At 35.4% G+C, this 24,190-nt stretch overlaps 2 protein-coding genes across 2 annotated transcripts; one reads left to right on the top strand and one right to left on the bottom strand.

The window, feature by feature from the left end:
* Nucleotides 1-365: 365 nt before the first annotated feature.
* Nucleotides 366-11,203, bottom strand: LOC125656214 (uncharacterized). Its single transcript, XM_056145309.1, has 3 exons — nt 11,014-11,203; nt 1,755-1,834; nt 366-1,500 (listed from the first exon to the last, which is right to left on the bottom strand). The coding sequence occupies exon 3, from the start codon at nt 1,239-1,241 to the stop codon at nt 585-587; it is 657 nt and encodes a 218-aa protein (XP_056001284.1). The 5' UTR covers nt 1,242-1,500; nt 1,755-1,834; nt 11,014-11,203; the 3' UTR covers nt 366-584.
* Nucleotides 11,204-16,157: 4,954 nt separating this feature from the next.
* Nucleotides 16,158-17,926, top strand: LOC125656308 (neuronal acetylcholine receptor subunit beta-2-like). Its single transcript, XM_056145809.1, has one exon. It carries the CDS (start codon nt 16,158-16,160, stop codon nt 17,340-17,342), a length of 1,185 nt encoding a protein of 394 aa, XP_056001784.1. The 3' UTR covers nt 17,343-17,926.
* Nucleotides 17,927-24,190: the final 6,264 nt, after the last annotated feature.

Here is a 24,190-nt window from a genome sequence, read left to right as displayed (position 1 = left end):
AACCTGTACACATGGACTCAACTTGATTGGTTGGTGTAGAGTGACTGGACCTACGTTTTATTGATACGCAGCCTCATGGAATTTTACGGACAAAAGCCAATGGTGAAATTAGAACCATGCCCGTCCAATGTCCCCCTCGTATTGTAATGACATGGGATTAACAATTTCCTATAACTAAATCGATGTTGCATCAAAGAATATACGTCATCAACTATAAGTAGTAATTAAGAGAAATTTTCCTCATCTTTTGTCATATGCATACATTAAAAACACTCCATATTATACTCGTACTTCGAAATTGAAAACGTAACAAACACTTACCTGAAAAAAATGTACTGAGCGAAAGAACAAAAATATGCACACTATCAAAGTACTGTATGATTTATTGGGTTTTTAACATTACATGAATCAATCAAGAACCTGTATACAAGTCAGTCTTATATTTAGTGATCATAGCCTGTCTGTTGACCTGAAGATTAAGATTTTGTGCAGTATTGCTTGATTCCTGAAGATTAAGATTTTGTGCAGTATTGCTTGATTCCTGAAGATTAAGACTTTCTGCAGCATTGCTTGATTCCTGAAGATTAAGATTTTGTGCAGCATTGCTTGATTCTACGAAGGACTTTAAGACTTGGGGGAGAAAAGAAGAAGTAAATTAATGGATTAACAGCATTGTTCAAAAGCAAAAACAATGACGTAACTGATATATTGTGATAAAAAAAGAAAAACTGACATTCGGTGAGTCTGAAATCTATAAGAAAGCATATTAAATGTAGAATCATATTTGCCAGCAACGGAATTGTACTCAATAGATAAATTACAATGATTACAAACAGCATCAGGGACATTTTTCTTGAAATTGATGAGGGTTGTTCTGGTGACAAATAGCTCGTCTTTTTTAGTTTGAAAATTTTGATGATATGCAACACAACAATGAACAAAAATGGAACAAATGCGATATATATACCAAATATTAGTTCAATTAAAACACTATTTTTGGCAGTGATATTCTCGTGTAGTTCCATTATAATTCTAAAGCAGTATAGAGATCCAGTTAGTATTCCTGCAAACCACACTCCTCCCGACATTTTTAATACGCTTTTTGTGGTGATCTTTACACTTTGCAAAGGCTTAGTAATAAATACATAACGTAAATATGCAATCAACACGATATGAAAGTTGGCACTGTGTAAAAAATAAAACGTTACTGTTCCATACATATTCCAAGCTTGTTCTCCCATCCCATTTTCAATACCGTTAATCGTGTACACGTAACGCGTGCACAAACATAGCAAATCAGCAACAGAGAGAGAGACAAGCTATTGCCGTGAATGTCGGTGTTCTAAGTCCCTTCCTTGTTGATACAAGAATGATTATGACAGTATTACCAGCCACTCCGATAACAAGGAGGATTGTTGAGATGATCGTAATTGGTAGATCCCACGAAGAATTGGGTGCTCGTTTAAGGTAGTACTCTACATCGTCATAATGGCTGACTTCCTTTAAAACAAAGATGAAAAAAATCGATATCAGCAATATTTGACTTTCCTTTTCTATTTGAATACCTAGCCGAGTAGCTCAGTAAGTAGAATACCGACTGCTGAACTGTAGGGGTTTTAATTTTTTCAGATTACCTTCTATTAAAACTGTATTTTTTGACAAAATAAAGTATATTTTAAAATCTTCAACTTCAAAATATTGTTGTACATATCCTCCATTTTTCATCTACATCAAATTTTTCTGGTGTAGCATACCTCCTTAGGTGAAACAGTGCTGATATTCAATAAAGATGATGTGTTTGGAGGACCGCAACAATGGCGTGTGTACGTCATGCCTGCAAAATAGAGACATATGAATAAATAATCACAGTACTGAAAGTACTGAAACGAGGTGACGAACGATACAAATTGTCACAGAGATGATAATGCTAAATATACTGTATTATTATCTATTCTGTTTAATTCCCATGCCGCTCCAAAACTCTTCAAACCCAATCAAATGTTTTAGTTAACCATCGTAAAATGGCTGAAACATGGTCAATACGACTGACGCCAGTGGCGTAGCTTCCTATGAAGCACGAAAGCATGTGCTTCCACATTGTAGCGGTAAAAAATGAAATAATTTGAAGTCAAGTCAAAATGAATATTAGATTTTAAATAATATAAAAACAAATAAATATTTGGTCAAAAATGCTGAATCATTTCATCTTTATCTGTTTCGGGCTCGGGCTCCGGGTCTTTAAAAATGACGTCATATCTATAACGTAATTGTGGAGCGCCAAATTAACATAAACTCAAATGACTGAAAATATCTTCAATTATTTGAAGATATCATCAATTCAATTATTACTCTCTTTAATTGAATTAATGCGCGCATTAAATCAATTATTGCTCTCATCAAATGAATTAATGCGCGCTTCAATTCAATTATTGCTCTCTTCAATTGAATTAATGCGCGCATCAATTGAATTAATGAGAGCAATAATTGATTTAATGCGCGCATTAATTCAATTATTGCTCTCTTCAATTCTATTGATGAGAGCATCAATTGAATTAATGAGAGCAATAATAGATTTGATGCGCACATTAATTCAATTATTGCTCTCTTCAATTTAATTGATGAGAGCATCAATTTCGTAGAAATATTGCTCACAATAATTAATTTAGAGCTCGGTATAAATAATTTGATGATCTCTTTAATTCAATTGAAGACATCTTTAATTGTTTACAATGCTTTTGTATAAGGAATTAATGCGCACATCAATTCTTTTAAAGAGAGCAACAATTCAAGTAAAGAGATCATTAATTCAATTGTGGATATGTTGAATTGAAGATATCTTTAATTATATAGTTGCTCTCTCTAACAGAATTATTGCTCTCTTGAAATTAATTAAAGATATCATTAATTCAATTGAAGAGAGCAATAATTCAATTAATGCGCGCATTAAATCAATTATTGCTCTCATCAAATAAATTAATGTGCATATCAATTCAATTATTGCTCATATCAAATGATTTAATGCGCGTAATATATCAATTATTGCTCTCTTCAATTGAATTGTAGCGTGCATCAATGCAATTGTTGATATCATTAATTCATTTGAAGAGATCATTAATTCAATTAAAACGTGCACCAATTCAGCTGATGAATTAATGCTATCATCAATTCAATTAATGCGTGCAATAATTCAGAATTGAAGATACCATTAATTATTTAAAGACATCTTTAATTTAATTGTTGCGCGCATTAAATGAAGATGATATCTTCAAATAATTGAAGATATCTTCAATTATTTGAGTTAATGTTAATTTGGCGCTCCATACATAATGTAATCCGAAACAAAAACAATATAGGCCTATTCGTTCCAAAATGCAGAGGGACATTGCGTCCTTACCCATGTGCCTGTATTTAAATTCAAAGAAAATGTGTATTGAATGTGTATTGAAGACTTTGAAAATACCTTTCTTAATTGTCTAAAAGGCACCAGCTTATAGAGGCTTTGCCCGTGGCCCCCAACAAAGTGCCTGCCCTTTCTGCTTCCATATTTATCTTCCCCAAGCTACGCCACTGTGCGCTAAACCCCATACAATATATTCTCTTTAGAGAAGTCGAGAGGCATAACCTTCATCGACTTCTCTTCGCAAGCATTCATGTTTTGATTCTGGAAAATGTGTAAATGCCGGAGTCGGTGACGGTTTATGCTTCGACCGACGTATCGACTCAGATGTGCCTGGATTTACGCATTAGACAACTTGTTTTCCAGCATTTAACAGCAATGCACAAAACCGTCATAAGGAAATCAAAACTTACTTGCTTTTAATCCATTTTCAAGATGCCCCTGTCCCGGTTTTAAATCACAACTCTGATTACGTTAGCCTGCTTTTCTCTTAACTGGTGCCCTATTGTGACAGCTCCCAAGACCAGTTAACGTAAACCCGGGACAGAGGACATGTTGAAAATGGATTAAAAGCAAGTAAGTTTTGATTTTGAAGCATAAACCGTCACCGACTCCGGCATTTACACGTTTTCCAGAATCAAAACATGAATGCTTGCGAAAAGAAGTCGATGAAGGCTATGCCTCTCGACTTCTCTAAAGAGAATACATACAATCAACCTATGGTGCTTAAGAAGAATAGGTGTCTTGAAGGTAAACAAAAATAACAAGAGGCCCATGGGCCATATCGTTCACCTGAGTCACTATAGTCTATCATTGTTCAGAGGTTGTGATTTTTAAAAGACTTTTTTTTTTTCATAAATCGTTATTCCCATGAAAACTTTTGACCCCAAATTGTAGCTCCGGAGGTTCACAAGGAAACTCAACATGAATTTACATTACACAGAGATGCCTCAAGATGCCTCAAAATGAATTTACATTACACAGAGATGCCTCAAGATGCCTCAAAATGACTACATGTATCTTGCTGTTCTAAATAAGACCAGGGTCACACGGTCATAGAGCATGGCATGGTATGAAATACCTTGTATACAAAATATGAAAGCTCTATCGTAAATAGTTCACGAGATATTGAATAGGTCAGATTTTGATCAAAAGTATGTCAAACCTCCAGGTCAAGGTCACAAGATCAAATTATACCGTAAATAATATATCTACAAAATATTAAAGCTTTGCCTTAAATACTTCAGGAGATATTGATTAGGATGGGATATTAAAGAAAGTAGGTCACGGTCAAAAGATCAAATACGATTGTATCACAAGGTTCTGTCAATAAGACAAGTGCATTAAGTATTTCAACGGACTTGAAATTAATTCAGGATAGTTTGTCGGATTAAAGACAATATGATGAGCAAAATAGAAATGGAAGACATTGTGTCCTCTATTCTGGAGAAGATGAAAAAGAAATTATTGCAGTCGTAAAAAGCACAATATTGACGTAAATGAAAGAAAGCACCACAAAAGTAATCAAAGCTGATGTAAAAAAAAAAAAAAAAAAAAATGATAATTTGAACAATAACTTGAGAACGTTGCAGAGATCTCAGACGGCCACGGGAGCTGCCACATCGCTCACCTGAATCTACTTGACCCATATTTAAAGATTTACCCTATATATATTCACATGTAAAACCTTGATCCCTATTGTGGCCCCAACCTACCGCCGGAGCCCATGATTTATACAGACTTGAATCTGCACTATATCAGGAAGCTTTCCTGTAAATGTAAACTTTTCTGGCCCAGTGGTTCTTGAGATTTTTAAAGATTTTCCCTACAGTTGTATATATTTGTATGTAAAACTTTGATCCCCTATTGTGGCCCCATTCTACCCCTGGGGCGATGATTTTAACAAACTTGAATCTGCACTATGACAGGAAGCTTTCATGTACATGTAACCTTTTGTGGCCCAGTGGTTCTTTAAGAAGATTTTTAAATATTTTTCCTATATATTTGTATGTAAAACTTGGATCCAGCATTGTGGCCCCATCCTACCCCTAGGGGCCATGATGTTAATAAACTTGAATCTGCACTATGTCAGAAAGCTTTTATGCAAATTTGTACATTCCTAGCCCAGTGGTTCTTGCGAAGAATTTCAAATGACCCCACCCTATTTTTGCATTTTTGTGATTATCTCCCCTTTGAAGAAGACATGACCCTTTATTTGTACAAAACTGAAAGCCTTTTACCCAAGGATGCTTTTTGCCAAATGTGGTTGAACTTGGCCCTGTGGTTTTGGAGAATAATTCGAAAATGTGAAAAGTTTACAGACAGACGGACAACGGGTGATCAGAAAAGCTGACCCGAGCTTTCAGCTTAGGTGAGCTAAAAAGAGGATGAAAACTTCCATGAGGACTTGTGCAAAATCCCCAGAGAGTCGGTCAATATCGATTTGGCACATGCAGATATTCTGGCCATTCATCGGATACCAGTTGGGATGAGAGACGGCCCAAGACTGGTTATAGTCAAATTTCGTGACCCAGAGACAAAAATAAGAGTGATAGAGAATCAATCACAGGAAAAAGTGAAGAAGCATTTCATCAAGTACGACCATATAAGTCCCATGAACGCCAAGCTCATCCGCGACCTAATTATAAACGAAGACCCCATGATTCATTCAGCTTGGTAATTTAATGGTAAAGTGTTCACCATCCATGTAGTAGTGGTAACAGATATAAATTCGGCATTTTGGATGATGTGAATGAAAAACTTTTAAAAACACGGCCGCTAGTGTGTTTATCATTACGAGAACAAACCTATAAACCAAATACTTTCGGGATCAATGTTAAAGTTTTGTTTACAAGTGGGAAAGATGTGTGAAAAGGATCGAGAGTATTTTTCGTTTACAAATAAAGATGCCATTTTTTTAAAATATGGATATGTCGGCAAGTGTTTGCTTACAATATCCATTAGCGATTATGCAATGCTTTATATTATATACCAGTCTTTTTACATTAGAAAATTGTTGATTCTATAAAAATCCTTACCGTGAATTGTCAGGGCTTGGTTACATTATCAAAACGTCAAGATGTGTTAAATTTTTATAGATCGAAAGGTTATTCTATATGTTTTTAAGATACCAACTTCACTCCTGAAACAGGATATTAAAGGAAAGGGGGGTGTATAAATGTTTCTTCAGTTCTTATAAATCAAATGCAAGAGGAGTATCCATATTTTTTAACAATAATTTTGAATACAAGATGCACCAACAAAATAGGGACAAAGAGGGGAAAAATGCCCCAGACTTAACGATAGACTTAACGATAGACTTAACGTTAGAGGATAATAAGGTCACTGTTATTAACATCGATAGTCCTGAGTTTTATGAAAATGTTCATGAATCATGAGGTTTTTTTTTTTAAACTGCATATTGAATATCATATACTTTTAGGGAATTTCAATCTTGCACTAAGCCCAGATATTATACTTCAATAAATAACTCAAAAGTAAGGAAGAAACTATTAGAAATTATGGATGACCTATAACTTCTAGATCATTTTAGAATACTGAATCCCGATAGAAGGGTTTATACATGGCATAAAAAGACGCTATTGAAACAGGGTCGTCTAGATTACATTTTAATCTCTGAAAGTTTGTCCAATTCCAAGGAAACATACTTAATCAAACCTGGTTATAGATCAGACCACTCCATAGTTGTTGTAGAATTAAGATTTAACTCTTTTAAAAGGGGATGTAATTATGGAAATAAGGGGTCACTATTTCATACCCATCCTATAAGAAATAAGAGAAAAACAAAGACTGAAATAGGTAAAGATGATTGGAGTTGAAAAGAGATTATAACTTCCAATTTTTCTGCTAATTGTCCTTTAAAAAAATAGGTCACTTACAAACTGAGGAAAAAAATAGATTTGCATCTTATTGAAGAAAAGAGGTTGATTTTAGAAAACTTGAGAAAACTTGGAAGGCCATGTTATAAGATCTAAATCTATATGGATAGAGGAAGGGGGAAACCCACAAGGTATTTCTGCAATCTGGAAAAACACTTTATGCGAATAAAACTATTAAAGAATTAGAAGTTGAAGGAAATTGTATGATCTATGTCCAGGCGGATAAACTTAATGAAGTTAAACGTTTTACCAAATTCTAAATGCAAATAAAGATTCAGAACTTTTAGATTTAGATCATAACAAAATTAATCAGTATTGTGTTTCGAAGTTGGACAAACATATTTCAGAGTCTTTGGAAAGAACAATATCTGAAAAAGAAGTGTTTGAAGTATTAAAACATATGAAAAACAATAAATCTCCAGGTAGTGATGGATATAGTGTCTAATTTTTCAATTTTTTTTGTGGATAAATCTGAAAGAACTTGTATTAAAACGTCATGTCCTTTGAATGGACGTAGAACCACTGTGGGGTGGTGACTGGTTACTAGATTGAAACTCCGAAGCACTTTTTTTTTTTTATCTGAGTCTACACTTTTTGATAATCTATTAGTTGAGCTTTTGTTACAAAATTTCCCTTATCAGAGATAGTATAGATATCTGAAATAACTGCGGCCTCCTCAAGAGTTCTCGCATTCTTATCTTCTAAATGTGTTCTCAAATCTTGATGAACACACTCCTTAAACTCCTCTATAAGATGAGTTGGCGAATGCTTTTAAAATTTTCATGAAATCCGTTAGATCTCAAATATTGATCAAATACACGTAAATCTTCTTTTTCTCTAGCAAATTCAACATATCCTTGATTGTCAAATGTTATGTATTTCCTGAATTTTTGTCTGCTCGCTTCGGGCACTAATTTATAAGCTTTTAATATCACGGCTTTGACCTTGTTATAATCTGAACTGTCATCTATGGAGAGTGCCGAGAAAAAAATGAGGATTGCGTTTTTGTTATACTGGTATTAATTTTCGAAAAAAGAATCTGAAAACAGGTTGAATTTGACTGCACTCATCAAGCACTTTGGTGGAATTTTCGAAATTTCTAGTTTTTTGTTTCCACGCATGATGATGCTAAACAAGAGACCACAAGCCTTATCAGTCACATACGTAGTATTTAAAAGTATCAGTATGATACATGTAACTATTATAATAATTTTCCCGTTCTGCACATATATCCAGGCTAAATTAAATATAAAACAAGATTTGTTCTATCAAAATAACACAAAGGTCCCAAGAAGTGTTCATACTGATGAAAGACTACACAATATCCTTGTATTGCTCGACCTCTCTGCGGCTTTCGATGTCATAGACCACAATATCCTATTGCAACGTATGGAAAACATGTTTGGTATCACTGGATATGCATTGAAATGGATTAAATCCTATGTTAGTGATATATATCAACGTGTTGCCGTCGGTTCATCTTTGTCTGATGCTTGTCTCCTCGAATGTGATGTACCGCAAGGCTCAGTCCTGGGTCCGAGACTCTACTGTCTTTTTTCAAAACCCTTAGGGGAAGTTTGCAGACGTCATGATATGACGTATCATATATACGCCGATGACACCCAGATCTATATCATCGTTGAACCTAGTGACAATTGGACTGATATGTCTCAAAGATTCTCAAGTTGTTTATCGGACATACGTATGTGGATGAGTATCAACCTCCTCAATGAAGATAAAACTGAACTTGTAGTCTTCGCACCAAAACACAGACTTAAAGATATGAGCAGTTTTTATCTTGAATTTGGTGATTGTGTTGTAAGTGATTCATCTTTCGTAAAAAAAAAAAATTAGGCGTATTCTTTGATAAAGACCTTACCATGGAAAAACAATGTCTCTCTATTTCCCGATCAGCATATGTGAACATTCGCAGAATTGGCTGTATCCGTTCATTTATCAATGATGAAGCATGTAAAACTCTAGTAAACTCGCTAGTTACATCCAGATTAGATTACGGAAATGCATTGCTTTATGGTGTTCATTCTAAACACACCAGCAAACTTCAGAGGGCACAAAACACAGCTGCAAGATTAATAACACGCTCAAAAAAGTCCGACCATATTACTCCTGTTCTAATAGATCTTCACTGGCTCCCAGTTGAATACAGAATTCAATATAAGATACTTCTTCATACTTTCAAATCTCTCAACAACCTATCTCCAGTTTACATAAAGGATATCCTTACAGTTTACAATCCCACACAATCACTAAGATCCGAATCTCTGCATCTTCTCCAGGTACCTCGGACACGTACGAAAACATATGGGGATCGATGTTTGGACAAGGCTGCATCGAGTCTCTGAAATTCTCTGCCTTTTAAACTCAGACAATGTACTTCATTGTCTAATTTTAAAGTGGACCTCAAAACGCATCTCTTTAGATAAGCTTTTAATTTGTGATTATTTTTATATACTTAGTGCTCTTACATACAGCTCTTACAGTGCTGTTAACAAACAAAAAACCAAAAACCAACCAAAAAAAAAAAGCCACCCCCCCCCCGCTGATTGTTATTATGCCTATGTCCTTTCTATGTATTTAATTATTCCTAAGGGTTGTTTTAAATTGTTTCATATGTTATTAGGGTAATCATATCATATCGCTATATATTAATAATAATATGTATGCATTTTAATTCTGACACTATGAATATTTTATTCACATGTATGTACACATCGATTTTATATGATCTTTTCTTTCACATTTGTAAAGCGCTTTAGAGAACTAATGTTGATAGGGCGCTATATAAATCTTTTAATTACAATTAATTACAATTACAATATGATTATTTTGAATTAACACTAGGTCTATACGACTATTTTGGATACGCCCAAGAGTCAGAACCATTGGGTTGCAAAATTTCCCCCTATCTGATTTTTCCAAAATATAACTTCAGTTTTAATACAGTATCAGCAAAATTAAAGAAATCTTCCAAATGATAAAGACAATAATCACCCACCCTGGGACCAAAACCCCTGCCCTACCCCTGAGATACTGAAAATTACAAAATATTCAGACATTATTTCGCAATGAAAAGAAAAGAGGAAAAAAAAGCTGATTTAAATGTTACTCCCTATAGGCTCTGGGGTAAGTGGTGCAAAATCCTGCATTCTGAGCATTTCCTGGCATTTCTTTTTCACCTTCAAATTATCTACTTCTTAAACAAATTTTTTATGTTACATATACTTTTTAAGAATTCTTAAGCGATATCTGACGAAAATATCGTACATATATATCAGTGGTCGTATTTATCCTAGAATTAAAACTGGCATTAACTTACAGTTAAACTTAACTAACCTTTGTGCAATTGGGTCCTGGTGTTGATACATGTTGAGTAATGTAACTCGTTAAGAATAACTCTTAACTTTTTGTTCCGCAGAGAGGGGATCCGGACCCCCACTTCTGGATCCACCCTTAGGATTCTATATCATTTTCAAAGTGTATTGCAACAGCTTTTATGTGTTTTTATGTGGCATTAACATATCTAACAAATGGAATCTAATTATAAAACACAGAGCGATTTTGCAAATGGTAGCAATTAAGGGCGGCACTATTGATTACATGCTGACGGTGACTTACGTCACCTCGAAAAATGATAAAAAGGATAAAACCTATCTACATTGTAGGCCTAAATCATAATGATAAGGTCACTATACGTACCGTCCATGAGTTTTGAAAACGTCTCTTATAGAAGGTGTCCGTATTCTTTATATAGTTTCTTCAATATTCCATCTTCTGAGAAAGGATTCGATGAATTAGATGCAAACACGTTCTCATTGTCACTGAGCGTAAACCTGAAAAGCTAAATACTTCTAAAAGGAAGTATCTTAAGTTTAACACAATACTACATTGTGCGTTGCTATAATTGATGTACGGAGTCTGACTTGGAAGAATACGGAAGCCGGTAGGTGCCAGGGTATAAAATTAATATTCATTTAACTGGCGGCCGCCACTTATTATTTGGCGGCCGTCATATGAATTAACTGGCGGTCGCCACTTATTTTATCGCAAAACTTAAATCATACATGTCGGCTGCCAATTTAAAAAACAATTTAATTTATACTGCTGAGTAATGATTTTTGAAAGATTTAGAATAGTACGCAGACACATAACATCGTTTTTCAAAGTGTAGGGACAATCGGATGAGAAATTGTCTTCTACAATTGTTGAAAAGCAGAAAAGGAATCTAAAAAATTCTTTTTTTTTAAAGAAACTTCATACTCCTGTATTGGAGGGAGGGCTCCGTTCGTCCTTCAATTCATTTATTATTACATTTTTACCATTCATTACTAGCACCAAAAGAATGGGGGGGGGGGGGGGGGGGGGGCAATCCGCCAATTAATCTTATTTCACATGTGAAAATAACCTAGTTTACATATGAAAATAACAGAAAATGAACGTTGTCAAAAAACGTGGAGGGTCAGCCTCCTGGTTCTACGTGCCTGGTACGTTGGCATATCAAGTACACATGAAAATTTTTGTTCATGCGCAAATCTGTCGACATTTGATATCATGAACATTGATATGACTTGTAAATTAACAGCACAATCGAAAAACAATAATGCTCTTAATTGTATCACTAAGTATTGGAGAGGGAGATTACAGGGATTGCACCCCTTTCATTTTGAGAAAGAGAGAGAGGGGTTGAATAACTGGCGGCCACCAGTTAATTTATATGGCGGCCGCCAGTTAAATGAATATCAATCCTATCGGCTTCCGTAGACCAATACAATAGAGCTTTATTGAATTCATAATTTCCCAGTACACTAGCTCATTGTCAACTTAACGAACAAGTGCAACCCAAAAGATAATGCAGTGTGTATAACTCTGAAGTCTCCGAGTATGAATTACATTCAACAGAAAATGCTAGGGGGCGCTCTACCAACTAGGTTACATTGCTAATATCATTAAAAATATAGTCAATTCATTTTAAAAAGAAGATATAACAATTAGAAATTAAGTATAGGGAAATCCCCCCTCTCCGTTGATTTTTCTCCCGAGGTGGGTTTGGTGTATACCGAGAATTTTCCTTGTCAACGCGTGCGATGATTGTCATACATGTATGTAGGCACCTATAAATCCCAAGTTAATATTGTTACCAAAAACTCGATGGAATGTAATCAATTGTTTGTTTCTTGCACGATGGCCTATGAGAAGTCTATTACAGAAATCTGAAAAACGAAAGTTTTATGAAACCTCGTTCATTAGTGTAGATTCAAAATTGATCAAATCACGGAGCCCCTGGAGTAGGGTGGGGCCACAGGGCCACAATAAAGGATCAGAGTTTTACATGCATTGGGAATATACAATTCAGTAAAATGTCTTTTAAAATCTCAAGAAAAGAAACGCCTTGATAAGTCTTGCATATCTTAAAGCGAGGAATTAAAAAGGAGTACAATTTAGAAATTGCATCCTTATCGATTCTTGTTTGAAAATTATATGGAACTCTCGTTTTACAATTGAAAACTGGTAGAAGACCAATGATTTCCTATTTCAAATTAGGTTTCTGACATTTCATTTTCATTCAAACATGTCTTCTATTGATATCAGCAAGAATAATATTTTTGATGACAAAAGCTTTGCGAAAAAATCCAATGCGTGTGTATTAATTATTTCAAAATCATCCGACTTCGGATGTTCGATTTTTTTCTACCGCCAATAGAAATGAACACATCATTCAGATCCGGGACACGGAACATGTGAAAACAAATTAACAGCCGGTAAATGTTGATTTCCTTGTGACAGATACATGCATTATTGTTAAACTTGTGGAAAAACTATCCAGGTATATTTGAGTTGAAATGTAAGTGGAAGCGTAAACCGTCACCGGTTCCGGCATTTACACGTTTTCCAGAATAAAAACATGAGGGTTTGCTAAGAGAAGTGGATGTATGCTATGTCTGTCCACTTCTCTTTAGAAAATAAATGATTCTCCAGCTTGATAAATCAGAAGACCACCCGTGTCCTGCAGACGAGATGTAAGATTGGGATTGGCGCAGAAAACCTTAACTTTTGCGGACGAGACTATTTTTGAGTTGTGTACATTTCTGAAGGAAGAGAACAAATTGTCAGAAATTCAGGATGCCAATGAAGCTAGGTCTTTTTATATACGTTTGGCGACTTATTCGATCTGAGTTGCAGCAGTTCTAATGAAATGATTACAATGTTACATATACATGTAGGCAATAGCTTAACAACGGCAGTAAACGCCTGTACAATAATGTAATAAAGAACAGAGGCGCAGCTAAGGTAGGGAATAACTTTTGAGAGGAGAACATCTTAATGCATATGCACTATTTGTTTTATCATACTGAATGCCATACAATTATCAGATATATACAAAGCACACTCTTTGTTTTAAAATGTAGGTTATCGTAAATATGGGCATTATGTAAAATGACATGTTCAACAAGGTGAAAGTAATTAAACTTTGATAAGTTTCCGCGATAGATACATGTAGATACCGTTATGCTTTCTGCGATAGATACATGTATGTACCGTTACGCCTCTCAGACTGCCGATGTTGATTCTTTTCATCTATGTATCTCTATTAAACGTCCCAAAATCTATGACGAAGCGTATGCACAGTTTAATTTGAAGTTTGAAAGGTGAAGATAACGAACAGTGATCAATCTCATAACTCCTTTAAGGAATATAAAATAGAGAGTTGGGCAAACACGGACCCCTGTATACACCAGAATTGGGATCAGGTGCCTAGGAATAACCACCCCCTGTCGACCAGTAGCACCCACCGTGAGCCCCTTATCTTAATCAGGTAAACGGAGTTATCCGCAGTCAAAATCAATGTGCCGAGAACAGCCTAACAATCGGTATGAAACACGTCAGACAGCATTTGACCCAATGTTAGGTTGTATCGGCAAACTAGATAGTTATAACGACCATAGAATTTGCGAAATACTGACTTTAAACGAGACTGTTGAAACCTCTGTACCATCAACTTCTTTGTCAGTCAGTAGCATGTCTCGATTTAAAAGTTGGTTATACGCAGAACAAGCTCTTGCGTATCGGTACGTGACCTATCACCCGTTGCCAAATAATATTTCTTGTTTCTAGACACTGTAAGCCTGGTAGAGTGGGCTTTTTTTTTTTTTTTTTTTACTTCCACAGGGAACCATTAGGTTTCATCAAATCTTATCGGATTCCTGTAATTTACTTGAAAGTGTAATGACAAAAAATCTGATGTTGAAACATTCATTAATATCAAAATATAAGAATGTTTAATATCATAAAATGTTATCAAAAATTGATTTTTTTTATCATAAAGTGCTCCAGAATACTACATCGGTGCCTCAAACACTGAGTTTTTATACACTTATAATATATTTATATAACAAAAGATGGCTGTGAAAGTTGGAAATTAAATGACAAAGGAAAATGTGTTTTATTAATGTTTACACATCACAAAAAGGGTGCGTTTTTCGAGAACTTTTTTTTATCTTTATTTGCTAGAATAGCGGACCTTAAACCTTGTCCTCCATGTGTATATTCGTCAGAGTTCACAATGTGCAGTACGACAGCGCCGATCAATCTTCCTTTTATTCAAAAACTGTCAAATGCATGCATACAGGTAGAATATACAGATCTTAGGGTCTAGGTCCTAGTATATTGGTAACAATTCCTGGATCCACCCCTGGTGTGTGCCAGCAGCTAGATACTTAGATATATCCCAATTACGCATGCGTCTCAGGAAAGAAATCACAGAACCAACAAAATTGGGGTATTGCCAAAAAAAAAAAAAAAAAATCGAACTCACCAAATATTCCTAGGATTTGATTATTCTTCAAAACACTGTATGGTTTTGCTGCGATAAAGATATCATTTGCACGGTATCCTTACGGGTAGTATCGTGAATCTAACCGCACGATCACGTGATTCAGACTTCGTATCAGCGGTCAGCAGACGAGTGTAGCTACGTATCGGCGGTCAGCAGACGAGTGTAGCTACGTATCGGCGGTCAGCAGACGAGTGTAACTACGTATTAGCGGTCAGCAGACGAGTGTAACTAAATGCCCAGTTCCATAGAACACGCGGTGCACTCAAATAAAATTGATTGCACACGCGTCACAATTATAATTTGGTATTACTTTCACAGAAAACTGAATTTATTCCCTATAAATGTCATTTTCTGCAATATAATAATGATGTCCTTTATTTAAACAGGATAGCACAATTAGTTTAAAACTAGTTTACATTGTGGTCCTGAAAACATATATACATGTACAGACAGCAGTATTATACAGATATGCAACATACTCAGTGTACACATTTTCTACAAAATCATCGACCTAGAATTGATTTAGATAACGCCTGGTGCTTCAACAAATATGTTTTCATTTCCAGTAAAACAAAATTAGCTAAAAGACTAATTGAACAATATTGTCATAATGCCTTTGAAATATTCATGAAACGAATTGTCTTTTGTTAGCGTCATTGTTATGTATTTTAATGACTCTTCGTTGTCCTACTTAAAGTGACCACTGCAGTGTTTGTTAGGCTATTTATCTTAATTAGCTTTACGGGCCTGGTAGAAAAGATGTTTAATGCTTAATGATACAGAATATAATGGAGATGAATGCCCTTTATTTTGTCACCATCGAACTCATTGTTGTTCTGAGTTAACATCATAGTGTGTGTGCAGCGGAGTTTGACCATTAATACTGCTTCTTCGCGGTTTCGAGCAAGTGCTGAACTGCATGTACCTGTGTGTATTTTCTTCCCCAAGTATTCAAAAGTTCTTAAAAATGCACCTGTGTACAACTGTGGTGTTCAATATAATTCTGAGTATGGGTTTATCCGGCCCTGTGTTTGGATACTCGGCGGATGTAGTAAAAAACTTGACGAAATATCTCTTTGAATCCAATGCATACGATAAAACGGTTCGTCCATCGAGGGATCAATACTCCGCAACAGAGCTAAAAGTGGCCTTCAATTTGAAGGGTATAAACAAGCTGGATGAACTGGAGGAGAAATTAGTAACTACGGCGTATCTCACTCTGGAATGGCAGGACGATTTCATGACGTGGGATCCGTCAGCATTTCCTGTCTACAGATTACCACTTCCTCAAAACGCGCTGTGGAAACCGGATTTAGTCCTGAAGAATGGATTCACGGAGTTCAAGGAGCTGGGTGGTTCGTTTTATTACGTCATGGTATCATATGATGGAAGTGTAATTTGGAAACCTTATCAGGTGTTTGAATCTCAATGTTCCATTGATGTTACGTATTTCCCATTCGATATCCAAACCTGCGACATCATTTTTACAATGTGGTCACATTTTCTATACCAAGTGAAAATAACATCTGACGATGCAATAGAGATGGATCAGTTTAAAAGCAACAGTATATGGGAAATTGTGTCTACTAGCCAAAATACGGATAATTCCGGAAGTAACGCCGTCATCAAGTATAGTATTCGGTTAAAAAGGAAGCCATCACACTTCGTCGGAAATATTGTTCTACCCATTTTGCTTCTTGGAATTCTGAATATACTAGTGTTCATCATTCCTGCCGATGCTGGAGAGAAGATGTCGTACTCTATTACAGTAGCGCTTGGATTCATGGTATTTCTGACGATCATTAGTTCGGAACTTCCTGCAAACTCGGACAACACTCCATACCTCACGTCTTACCTACAGATTCAGATCATCATGGGAGGAATATCTCTGATAGTGTCCTCACTGCAGCTTCGCTTACGCCACAAAGATGAACGTCAAAATGTTAGCGGATTTTTTCACGTGATTGCAAAATTTTCGCTTTGTAAATTATTGACGCGTAAGAAGGTAAAAACAGATACTGTGACACCAGGAAATGACGTACAAGAAAAGCATCTAAGCCAGAATGAGGAGCGTGACCGAGTGTCGTGGAATGACGTATCCTCAGCGATAGATTATCTTATGATTAATATATATTCCTTAGTTTATCTCATTAGCACTGCTTGTGTGATCGGTATTATGAATAGAGGGGTTTAGACAGTGGTTCACAATTTGTTAATGAATGCGAGGACTTCCTCCTTGAACTTTTGAATTATGATGCCTAGTGATAAAATACCAAGAGAATTATTACCTAGTTTGGTATAACGATGCATTGTGATGTCGCCTCGCTCAACGTGCATCTTTCAGCACCCTGGGTAACCCCGTCTCAAATATCCAACTGACTACTTATCTACAGTATTGAGATGGCATATAATGAAGGCTTACTTAGTATTGTTTCGTTTGTCACAGCGATGCACATCAAAACTACGAACATATGTACAGCGAATATGATGATTTTTATCTGAATCGCCGTTAATAGTTTTCGTATTTCTTTATCTAGAAGTCGGTAATTGGAATATATAGTGAATGTACCGATGTAACAAACTAATTTTCATTCCCCCCTAGTGCGTAGTAAAACATTGTATTTGTGCCTGTTTATAGCAAATTGTTTTTCATAGAAAATCGTTCTTATTTACATGAAATTTGTGTAGCGCAATGCACCATCGAGTATCCTTCACAATTGATTAATTTTGTCTATTAACTGGTTTCGCTAACCTTCAATTAAAATACGGACAGAAATCTCCATTGTGTTGGTATCATGGGCGTGCGCAGAAGGTGTGAATAATTACTTTCAAGTCTGGGTCGACTGAATTCAATGTTAATACCCAGGACCCAGTTGCACAAATGTTAGCTAAGTTTGATTAACAGTTGACTAACCTCTGTGCAGTACGGAACTTTCGGGATGTGCCGGAACTACTGCGGTCACGTGATAGTAACCAATTCTAGGGCAAAGTTGACATCAATACAAATGGTGTTTCGCTGCTAGACGGTTTGTAAAGATATATATATATATATATATATATATATATATATATATATATATACGCAGTTATACGACGACGACCCAAGTCATTATTGGTGCTTAGTACCTGGGTTTAAATTAGATGGAAGGGAAAAGGCGCATTTAGACGCGTATCCTTGGATGTTTCACCGATATCGTCAAGATGTTTCATAAATTTATTTCCCTCGCCAACTGATATAATTAAATCAAATGCATTTTTCTATAAATGGCTGTAGTGATTCCTTTCCTTGAAGATAGCATTTTAATGCAGGAATTTGATAACAATTGAAGTATCCCATGATTGGTTACTTCGTAGTTATTGCAATCCGAAAGTGACATGCCCTACAAATTACGCTCAACGCGCAAATAAAAGTCAGAGTGGATCCGTATTTCGAAAGTCCCGTATTGGTTTCATGTTTTTGGGGTTATTTACTGTGTAAAGATACTTGACAGCAATATTTCTATTCGGTGGATTTAATTTGATCGGGATCGTGTTACTGATTGAACTTATTCTAAATGGCACACACGATTGTTACACAACAGGAGGCTATGGAGGTTTCCATAACTTCTGTCCATTCTGTCCCAAAAAGTCACATGTATGCACTAGTAATAAAAGAATGCATGAAAACATTTCGGTTGAGCATCAATGAAGAGACATTATTTGTCGAAATGCGCATTTGGTGCATCAAAATTGATACCGTATAAGTTTTACATTATGACCCCTTGGTCGAGGCCTCTGCTGGTGGACTGTTAGTCCCCGAGGGTCTCTACAGCACAGTAGCTAAGTACTTCGTTACTAGCTTGAAAATACGGATGTATATTTAATTGCTGTTATAAAATTTAGAAATTCATTTCAAAATTAAGGATTATCTCCCTCACGCATAGCTCTTATCCCAAGACGAATTTGGCTCCACGTTTTTGGCACACTGTTTTCCCCTATAATAGCTCTAAAACTTCATTGCTATTTCGGATTTCAAACATTTCAGTTGAGCATCACTGAAGAGACATTATTTGTCGAAATACGCATCTGGTGCATCAAAATTGGTACCGTATAAGTTTTACATGTACATACAGTGTACAAGTGTTTTGTATGATTTTTTATGGCAATGATCAATTTTATTCCATAAACTAACGATGAATATTCGTGGGGTTATTCTGGCCACAGATATACTGTTTTATGTGTCTCTTGTCATTCTAAACTCTTAAATTTCTGGCATTGAATTAGCAATGCATAAATTGCAGCAATATTTCGTTATACGGATTTAGCGAATTACATATATATAGCGAAGCAAATCAACAAGACCCAAGGAATTTGCTGTAACCGAATTTTACTTCACTCAGATGTAATAGATGTAGCTGTAATTAATTGTTTGGTATAGTGATACACATGTATTGTGATGTTATATATTTTGCGTTATCCCTTTCTTTGGTATAATGACGTCATACATGTAGCAATCTTGCTGTGTTTGGTATAGTGAGGTCATACATGTAGCAATCTTGCTGTGTTTGGGATAGTGAGGTCATACATGTAGCGATATTGCTTTGTTTGGTATAGTGACATTGTAATATTCTTGTATAGAAACAGGAGACGAGACGTGAAACTTTCAAACGTTTATCTAGTGAACTGCAACTCAACAAGTCGTACCCGTGATCCCTATATACAAAATCATTAAGTTGTACACAGATGATTCAGATAATTCTTATATACACAATTATTAAGTTGTACACAGATGATTCAGATAATTCTTAAATATACAATCATTAAGTTGTACACAGATGATTAAGATAATTCTTATATACAAAATCATTAAGTTCGGATAATGTTACAGACGTCATACATGTCGCAATATTGCTGTGTTTGGTATAATGACGTCATACATGTAGTGATATTGCTGTGTTTGGTATGGTGACGTCATATATGTAGTGATATTGCTTTGTTTGGTATAGCGATATATCATGGAGTCAGACATGTAAGATTATTGCTTTGTTTTGTATAACGATATGCATATATGGCTATGGCTTAGCTTGGTATAGTGATGTTATATATTTAGCGACAGTTTTGTTTGAAATTACGATATACGTTTACCTTATAAAGATATGGAACTCACGATGAGTGTGACCGGTCGACAGGGGATGTTTACTCCTCCTAGACACCTGATCCCACCTCTGGTATATCCAGAAGTCCGTGTTTGCCCAACTCTTTATTTTGTATTTTTTATAAAAGTTATAACATTGATCAATGTTCGTTATCTTCACCTTTCATGATGGTGTCATATATGTATGGTTATTGGTCATGTTGCAATGGTAAAGCTAGCTCCAGATTTTTAGAGAATATAAATAACAAAATAAATCTTCAAATCCAGTTTAAGAGAAAATACAAAAAAACCCAGTTTTTAATCAATATCATGGGATTGACAGAAAATGTACCCTGGTTTGTTTGACCATACTCTATTAATTGTAATTCAATAGAAAAATAAATATACCCATTTTGTAAGTTAAGTAAAAATAGATGTATTTGAATTCAACCCTTTGACTGGGAATAATCCGTGGGTTTGCTTGTATTGATTTTAATTTTCCTTTATTGTTTTAAATGTTGACAAATGTCAAATTAATAGTCATAGCTTTGCGGTGGTCCTTTGATTAAAAACGCCAATGATACTCACACAGTAATTAGATTCTTAGGTATTTTGATATGCATAATTTTGCAGTGAAACACCAACAAGAAAAATTTCGAAGTTCATACTGATTAATTCTGAACATAACTCCCCCTCCCCCCATGCACCCTTTCTTTCTATTTCTACCCAGTCATGTGACATACAAACACCGACAGGGAAGGTTTTGAAGTTCATACTGATTAATTCCACAGGTACCTGAAGCATGGATATTAACTCCCCCCTTTTCTTATTTTTTTTTGGGGTGGCAATAATTTCTCTGAAATGTATGAATTCCCAGTCTATCCCATCTCTCTTTCGATTCATGTAATCGTTTCACGCTTTTTGTAAGTTTTAGAGATTGGCCTTCTACCGGTATAATAAAATACACAAGGTAAGAAACAAAACTTTGTAAACAAACAGGGGGTCCCCGTTTCGGTGCACATTTTGCAAGTAATTACAGCGTTACCTAAGGGATTTTGGCGAGCGGCAAGAATCACGGCGGATGTGACGGGTCTTAATTTTGTATTCCTTATTGGAGTTATGAGATTAATCACTGTTCGTTGTCTTTACCCTTTGTTCGTTATCTTTACCTTTTCATGAAAATTCAGACAATACGTATACCTTCTTTTCCCAGAATCCCAGCTCTAATAGATCCACTGCCAATATCTATCACAATCACTTTCTGAAATCATACACATATTACGAAAATAATCAAAATTAAAGATTAACGTATCTTGCAAGTCTGCTACACCATGCCCCACAAGCAAAAACTTTAACGTTCAAGCGAATCAAATTCCTGACCAGTAGTCTACTATCTCCTATGCATGCGATGATAGGAAGGTCTTAATCAATCTATATTCAAATGATTCTGATTGAAAATATCTATTATCTAGAACGTTAAAGAAAACGCTCTACCTGCCCATTTCGTGTTATATTACACAATAGATTGGTATATCTTAAATATGAGGCTCTCACGTTAATTAACATCGTTGATATTTTTGAAGATTTTTCTTGTGAAAAACACCCTGGAATGTGCACATTCTGTATCATTACTTGCACTGCTAGTTATACAAATAAATATAACAATAAAAAATCAATTCAAGATGACGTTTCGTTAAGTAGGTACATTACTTATACCCCAGAGTCAAGGGAGAGGGGATATCAATGATTGTCGAAATAAATAGTCTTTCGACGTTTTATAGATGTGGGGTTTAACATGGGAGGTGTTGGAACTTGACAGAAAACCTACTTTCTTTGGATGCTGGATACAAGATAATACAGGTTTAACATATGTGGCCTTGGTATTGTATGTAGTGTGCGATTTCAAGGCCATACCCCGGTAATTCATCGACGGTATTCTTTGTCGGTAGAACAACGCACCTTCAGATACCTCCCACTCTATGAAAGATAACATTGATTGATATGAATTAGTAGAAACGTCAGAACAAATAGAAATACGTGTACATAAATACAACAAATCTTCACGAATACCACAAAATTTTCAACCTGAATAAATTACCAATCATAAGATATATATTCCATAGCTTTATGACGTTCTGTCCATCACTATTATGTGAATTCATTCATAAGTCGAGTTGATCTCCCAGTGAACTCGAAATTAAAGACAGCACGGATTTTTCCACATCTGTTTTGTATTTAGATGTTTTACTGAAGATAGACATTAATGTAAATCTAACAATTGAACTTTAAAATAAATGGGAATTCAGTATCTCCACCGTCAACTTCCCATCAGGGTCTACTCCTTTAGCACATACAATTGATTGTATCGTTCTAGACTGATTCGGTACACGAGATCATGCACTGTGTATGATAATCTTCTAAGTCAAGTCAGACTACTAACATATTAGTTGATGTTATAGATATTTCAACATTTTCGTTTAAAGTAAGAATTTCGCAAATTAATGGGCTTATTTGGAAATACATGCATAAACGGAATGCCGTCTGACATGCTCCATACCAATTACGAGGCATTTCTTTACACACTACTTATTATTACAGATTACACCGTTTACCTGATCAAGATAGAGGATAGGTATAAACGGGCACATGATCCCATCCTGATGTTTCCAAGGGTTTGTGTTTGCCCGGTTATCGATTTTACATTCCTCCCAATAATTAAATTGGCCACTGTTAGTTATCTTCATCTTTTTTTATATTCTTTACGTACAATTTTTTTGGTACCAATATGGCGTAATTCTATACATGTATCGTTGTATCACCTGCGACATCTTTCTACTTCTGTATGTGTTTCATGCAATCTAGGTTTTGCAATAAAAATACTACCTCTGATGCTGAAATTATATGGCCGTTATAATGATCTTCTTTACAAATAATTCGTTTTCTTACATATATTTATCACATACATTTCCAACTAAAAAACTTATCAAAATTAAAACAATAACATACCCTGTCTTTAATTCCAAGAGTCCTGTCCCCAAGCTCTTCCACTTGTCCCCCCATTAGTTGTAGCGCATCACTGGGCTTGTTGTGGTAGCTTGACTGAAAATAACCCAGATCATCGTTCAGGAAAAACAAACAGGTCAAGATGAAAAGATTCACATTATTGATGATAAAAGATATTCATGTATCTATTTGTAGTGTATCAAGTTTGACATAATCGTGTACATCCATAGTAAAAGAACATATTATATATTCATACAAAAACAACTGGGACTCGACAGAAAAACTGCGAACGTGTGAAAGGATAATCTCGTTATTCTCTGTAAGTCACGAGCCGTTCCAGAAACTACTCCAAAATTAAATCATTGCATTACAGCCGTATACAAGACCTATTTTACACGAGGATTAGAAATCTCTCAATACCTTTTACCTATACAACAAAAACATGATACACGTGTATACAAACTCATACACAAGTGTACAAAATCACACCAACATATAAAATCACAAATGAACACAAATACGAACTCACACACATATACAAACTCACACACACATATACAGACTCACACACACATATACGAACTCACACATATATACAAACTCACACACACATATACAGACTCACACACACATATATATACTGTTCGTTATCTTCACCTTTAAAGGAGTTATGAGATTGATCACTGCTCCTTATCTTCATCTTTATAGGAGTTATGAGATTGATAATTGTTCGTTATCTTCATCTTTATAGGAGTTATGAGATTGATCACTGTTCATTATCTTCACCTTATAGGAGCTATGGGATCGCCCACTGTTCGTTATCTTAACCTTTATAGGAGTTATGAAGTTGATCACTGTTCATCATTTCCACCTTTATAGATGCTATGTGATTGATCACTGCTCGTTATCTTCACCTTTATAGGAGT

Source organism: Ostrea edulis, chromosome 7 (genome assembly GCF_947568905.1).
Source record: "Ostrea edulis chromosome 7, xbOstEdul1.1, whole genome shotgun sequence".
NCBI classification, from domain to species: Eukaryota; Metazoa; Mollusca; class Bivalvia; order Ostreida; family Ostreidae; genus Ostrea; species Ostrea edulis.
This window is presented reverse-complemented; position numbering and strand designations above follow the sequence as displayed.